The sequence below is a fragment of the Fundulus heteroclitus genome, chromosome 18 (genome assembly GCF_011125445.2).
Source record: "Fundulus heteroclitus isolate FHET01 chromosome 18, MU-UCD_Fhet_4.1, whole genome shotgun sequence".
In the NCBI taxonomy this organism is placed as follows: domain Eukaryota; kingdom Metazoa; phylum Chordata; class Actinopteri; order Cyprinodontiformes; family Fundulidae; genus Fundulus; species Fundulus heteroclitus.
Window position 1 is genome coordinate 37,125,707 of NC_046378.1, and position 6,144 is coordinate 37,131,850.

Below are 6,144 nucleotides of genomic sequence, written 5' to 3' on the forward strand. Positions count from 1 at the left end.
AATAAGACATCATATGCCCATTCCTATTTCCTTTTTGGTATTCTTTCTGATCCATTGTATATATGAAGATTCACTGTATATAACTGAATGCACCTTCCCTACTCTGCACCTTCTTGTATGAGCCGATGTGACGAGTGAATTTCTCCATTGTGAGATCAATAAAGACTATCTTATCTTATCTTATCTTAAACACACACCTGTGCCCTGACACCGACGGACACTGGACAAAGTGGGTGTCCTCCAGCCGCTCCTGGCACAGAGTGCAGGACAGCGCGTTCCCCGTCGGGTGGGTGCTGCTGGCGGACGCCGAGCCCAGCTCAGAGGCCCCGTTGTTGGGCAACGCCGCCGCGGTGGTCGCCGCCTCCGCCGAGCTGCCGGAGCCCAGAGGCTCGGCCCCGGACCTGGCTGCCGGGGGGCGCTGCTGCCTGGCCGGAGACGAGGCCGGCTTGGGACTCGTCTGGCTGACGCCGCCGGCCATGGAGAAGGACGAGGAGGACAGGCTGGTGCTATTGCTGCCGCCGGACTGGCTCTGGGACTTGGCCTGGGAGGAGCTGAGCTCCCGCTCCAGCTCCGGGGTGATGAAGGACGGGATTCCGATGCCCAGCTGCCTGCGGCTCATCTCGGCTAACACCGGCGCCGGGAAGATCATGGGGCTGCTCATCGGCGCTGTCCTGGCGGTCAGCCCCGCCGGCATGCCCGGAAGCAGCCCGGGGGGGATCCCGGCTATGCTCTGGCTCACCAGGTTGGGAGGGATGGCGGCGCCGATCATGGGTCTCCGGCTGCTGCTGGGGCTCTGGCGGTTCACCTCTTGCGGCGGCTGCCCGTCGCGGTGCATCCCGTTGGGCGGCACGCGGATGGCGCTGCCGCCGCCGCCGCCTTCTCCGCGTCCTCCCCGGTCGAAGCGCTCCGCGTGCTGCTGCCTGCCGCCGTCCGGTCCGGACTCCGCTCTCGCCAGGGAGCCGTGTTTGTTGGGCGAGGGGCCGGGCGAGCGCACGTTGCCGTCCTGCATGCCGTGGCTGCGCTTCAGTTGGCGGGCGCTCGCTATCAGGAACTCGATCTGATTAGCCCCCTCGTAGTTCACGCAGCCGCGGCAGACCACCTCGCTGAAGTCCCACACCACGGTCCAGGGCATCTTCGGCAGGTCGCACAGGTAGCACCACTGGCGCCTGGACGAGGAAGAGGGCGAGGACATGGCTGGCTGGCGGGCCACCTGGCACACCTGTTCGGACTCAAACAGCCAGCTAGCACCGCTAACGTGCTAGCTAACACGTTAGCCGAGTTAACCTATTTCGGTTCGACAGGTGCACGCCCTCTCTTTTCTACTCGCTCTCCACCGTAACCGACTCAAGACAACGTTAGAACAACACTACGCATTACAAACATAGTAAACTAAAAACATCAATGTCAAATATTAGCATCGCTTTCGCTCTTATTCGTGCATTTGCTTTGTTTATCCAGCTCGGCCTACTTCTCGCTCCTCCTGTCAACTGTTTTTCCCAACCGACGTTGGCAGGTTACGTAATCGCTCGAGGAGGATTGTGGGCGTTGGAGTTCTTCTGCGCGGCGCGGCCGACGCGAACGTTCCGATCGAACCTGGAAGCGGAACTACAGTCCACCCTGACACGGAAGTAGTTCCCTGGAGGTCCGAGTTCATTCCGCGTCCACACACGTGCACTCCCTCCCCAGAGCCATGCGTGTTGAACCAGAGGCCGCTCAGCGTTGGTAGCAGTTACTGTTAAAAGCATAAAACATGCCCAAAGATATATCGTCTTCGTCATCGAGCGAGGATGAAGCGGAGGACGTCGCCATGGAAACAACAGCTCCGCCGATAGAAACCGGTAAATATACGGATGTGTTTTAGGCTAGTTGGCAATGTGATGATGTTAATCGTGTGTTATTTCTGACCAAAAAACACAACGTTTCCGCATTTTTACACTTTGAATATGAATTAGTAAACATAATTTACAACAACATTATTTTTATGTGCTTCAGTTATGAATTTAAGTCTTTAACGAAGGTCTGAATGTGATGTTTCAAAGGCTCGGCTGCTTGATGTGATAGCGAGACGTTGGTAAATATCCAAAGTTTCCAAACAGACCCTGTGTTGTTTCTTTTCATCTTAACTTCAGCTGTTTTTTCAAAGTCAAACCAGAGCAGGAGGCCTCCAAAGCCTTGTGTAGAGGCTAGAGCTCCATAGATGGGTGCCTAGTGCCTTCTTTTGACGTTTATGTGGATCCAGTTGGATTATCTAAAGATTCTTTGATTCCTTGTCCCTCAGATTTTTGTTTTATTTTGTAGGTATTTTTTTTAAGTCATTCTCTGCATAATCCATTTTCACTTACTAGGGAGAATCAAGCACCCGCTTAAGTCTGTGCATCCTCCTTCCAATTAGGGCTGGGCGATAAATCGATTTAATCGATTAATTCGAATTTACAATTCTTTAAGATTTCATTTTTGGAAAATCTGGATTTTATTTTGCCAATACACTCATTGGGTTTCCATGAAGAGAACAGCATGTGATGCTGAATATATGTTTAGGCAAATATATTGTCAAAATATTGTTAAGTGGAAACTTTTTTTTACCATAATAGGAGGTACTTCATTTACTTATTTACTTTTTTTTAAACTTAGTTTGAAGTTCACAAGTGCAGTGAAGCCTGTTCTTAGCTCAATGTGTAATACCACTAGCAGCAAATGTTTTGTTATATTTTCATTGTTTATAATGGCACGGCTGCCATCTTGTTTTACAAGCATGTTTCACAGCTTGTTTTTAGTTGCACTTTGAATTCAGGTCAACTCCCTGATGAAATACTTGACATAAAAAGCAAGGTTTTAAAATAATTTCTTTAATTTCTTTTTATGAAACAAAAAGGAGGAAAAAAAATCGATTAATCGGATTTGGTATGATAAAATCGGAGATTTATTTTTAAATCCATATCGCCCAGCCCTACTTCCAATGCATCTCCAAATCTCACAGATTCTATTTATACATTAGGTTTTGTCTTTTGAAAGATGCCTGTGCCTTTTTAAAGAGAAATATTTAACTTCTTGCTTGAGTTGAAATAGTTTAAAAATCTAATTAAATATTTCATTTTTTTTTTATTTGTGTCTTTGACCCTGTCACAAAGAAATCCCTGTTAATAAAAGTCACAGTCTGTAGTTGTAATGTGAAAAAAATATGGAAAAGTTCTGGTGGATAAGTTTCTGTAGCCGATGGATGCTCAACCTTTTTGACTATTCTGCGTTAATGAATTCGTTTTTTGTTTCTGCAGACCAGAGGAACACGCGGTTTGAGTGTCCTGAGGACTTTGTGTCTTTCTGCCACGTCCCCTGCAGCAGCACGCTGGCAGACAATCTGAGGAACGACGACAACGAGTTGTGGCTCATTAAAGCTCCCGCCAGCTTCGAACCCCAGTGGTGGGTACAGGCCGTGCTCTTCGCATCTGTTTATCACACACGGTCCAACTTTTACCAGAGCTTCATTTCAAAGTAGCTTCATCTTTGCAGTCTGTGTGTTGATGTGTTTCAATAGACTTAAAATCTCCCTGGAGGCCAGGCAGGGGTGATAGATTTTTTTTTCTGCCGTAGTTTATTAGCCAGCTTGAAATCGCTTTAGAGAACAACAACAGCTGCAGGAATACACAGTGCCGTGTTTTTAACAATGTCGTCTGCTCCCTCCAGTCTGCAGATCAGAACCTCTTTTTCCTGAAGGCTTTATTAAAAGTTTTCTTCAGTATTTGCAGCCATCCCCTTTTAGAAAATTGTCGTTTTCCTTTTTTAAATTAATGAGCTATTAATGGACTGATCGTTGGCGTCCAGCTAATTCCACACGGCACCCTCCACATTTAGTGGAAAGGTGCTTAAATGTAAAAATTTTTTATCACAGTAGCATGTTTTCACTGCAAATGCGTATCTCCAACTTGTGTTCTTGGGCCCGGTAAGAAAATCCCCTCCAGGTGTTACTCTATTGTTAAAGTACCTGCCAGGCGGACAGCACCTGGTGTTCTTTAATGTTTTACTGTGCTGCAGCGTGCAGAACGAAGGATCTTTGATCTTCTGATTGTCCTCAGCCCTCAGGATGAAAAAGGAACAATCTGGGCAAACGTGAACGGGTTTTGAAGCATATGAGTATCTTCAAAGTATTACCATCTAACATAGAAAGTACTCCTGGGTCAATGTGAGCTTCTGTGCTTTCTGTGTCTCTGCTCTGTCTTCTCTAAGCCCCAGTGGGTGGAGGCAGATGAGCGTTCACACTGAGCCTGGTTCTGGTTCTGCTGGAGGTTCTCCTCCCTGTTAAAGGGGAGTTTTCCTCTCCACTGTCGCTTCATGCATGCTCAGTATGAGGGATTGCTGCAAAGCCATCAACAATGCAGACGACTGTCCACTGTGGCTCTACGCTCTTTCAGGAGGAGTGAATGCTGCTTGGAGAGACTTGATGCAACCTGCTGGGTTTCCTTGGAGAGGAAACTTTCTGACCAACCTGGAGGATCTGATGGAGTCTGACTTTGGAAAGAGCCTTGAGATGATGTGTATTGAGAATTGGTGCTATGTAAATAAAATTTAATTGAATTAAATAAGCTGCTGAAGGGAGGCTGAGTGTCTGTTATCAGGAAAAAAGGATTTTGAAGCATACGAGTAACTTAATACATTTATTTGGATGATTATGTCGAGTCATCGGTTATTTTGGTGACCCAAATGTCGGACGTTGATCCCCGGTTTTCCTTCTTTCGTGGCTGATTCTGACTCTTCTTCTCTTCCAGCTTCAGCGGCGTCAGGGTTCCCCTCGCCGGTCTTCAGACCGTGAAGGTGCGCAGCACTTCGGCGAGCGAGCCGGCCCAGCAGATCTACAGCGTCCTGGCGTCCAGCCGCTGCCCCGCAGATCTGCGCCTGCTCACCAGCGACAGCCAGGCGCCGCGCCGTTCCGTCTTCGCTCCCGCCTTCGCCGGCCTGCTAAACATCTGCGAGAGCTACGGAGACGGCAGCGGCAGCCAGGTGCCCCACGTCATCCCCGCCGCCCCGCCTCCCTCCATCCCCCCCGGCCTCAAGCAGCGCTTCCACCCCTTCGGCAGCAAGACCCCCACTCTCACCTGCGTGGCGGAGAACGAGGCGGACGGAGCCGCCTTCGGCCCGTCGTCCACCACGCTGCGGCCGCTGGTGATGAAGCGGTTCGTAGAGGAGGGGGGGCGTGTGGAGGAGGACAACGACCAGGAGGAGGAAGGCAGGAAAAGGAAGAAGAAAAAGAAAGAGAAGCGGATAAAGGCGGAAGAAATGGAGGTGCTGCTGAAAGTCAAACGGGAACCTAGCGATGAGTTTCCTGACGACGGGATGAAGGAGCTCCCCTTCCAGGAGGGCGACCCGCAGGCGAAGAAGGCGAAGAAGAAGAAGAAAAAGACGAAGGAGGAGGAGGACAGGGAGCGAGAGGAGGTGGAGGAGGGGCTGGAGCCCAGCGTGAGAATAAAGCCGGAACCGGTGTCTGTGAAATGTGAGCCGGAGGACTATCAGTACGGCGACGCGGCCGAGAGCTCAGGGAAGAAGAAGAAGAAGAAGAAGAGAAGCAAAGCGGAGCAGGACTGATGGCGGCTGGAACGTTCTCTCCATCTTCTCACACGTACTCAGCAGATATGAACTCGTAAGTCAGTCGACGGAGCTGATCTGCTTTGAATCTCTGAGGCCAATTTTCCTCACATTTAAACCTCCGCGGACGGAAAGCCGGGGAAAATGTCCTCGTTTAGTTCCAGTTCCTGTCAACTGGCGGTGAATTTTACGACGCTAACGTCGCCCCATGCTGCCGTGTGGGTTTACACAGCCGACGTCGATGAAGACCTCATAATGAGGCGGTGTCATGCAGAGATTTACCGTTTCTGTCAGCTGAAGGACTAAGGCATGGTTTGGAGACACAGACGTTTGAAATAAAGGCTTTATAAGGCAGAAAAGTGTTTCTTTCTCATTTATTTGTCCTGATTGCATCCTGAAGTAGGGCTGAACAATTAATTGCATTTTCAATATAATCGTGATTAAAAAAAAAACGCAATTTCCAAATCGCAGAGTCTGCAATTTTTGGCTATGTAACAATTAGGGAATTAGACGCGTCCATTAGGTGTTTGTAAAATGTTTAAAGTGGGTTTGCCTCCACATGGAAGGGAA

The 6,144-nt window shown here is 49.3% G+C and overlaps 2 protein-coding genes across 3 annotated transcripts in view; one reads left to right on the forward strand and one right to left on the reverse strand.

Moving 5' to 3' along the window:
* The window catches only part of irf2bp1 (interferon regulatory factor 2 binding protein 1), a 7,752-nt gene extending 6,540 nt beyond the window's left edge, over positions 1–1,212 (reverse strand). For both annotated transcript variants that reach the window (XM_036149445.1, XM_012872469.3), the window contains exon 1: positions 198–1,212. In XM_036149445.1, the coding sequence (XP_036005338.1) occupies positions 198–1,192 (995 nt within the window). In that variant the 5' untranslated portion in view covers positions 1,193–1,212. The remainder of the gene's footprint in view (positions 1–197) is intronic.
* A 356-nt stretch (positions 1,213–1,568) lies between these two features.
* On the forward strand, positions 1,569–5,929 carry polr1g (RNA polymerase I subunit G). Its single transcript, XM_036149446.1, has 3 exons — positions 1,569–1,838; positions 3,273–3,417; positions 4,761–5,929. The coding sequence occupies exons 1-3, from the start codon at positions 1,751–1,753 to the stop codon at positions 5,572–5,574; spliced, it is 1,047 nt and encodes a 348-aa protein (XP_036005339.1). The 5' UTR covers positions 1,569–1,750; the 3' UTR covers positions 5,575–5,929.
* The last annotated feature ends 215 nt before the right edge of the window (positions 5,930–6,144 follow it).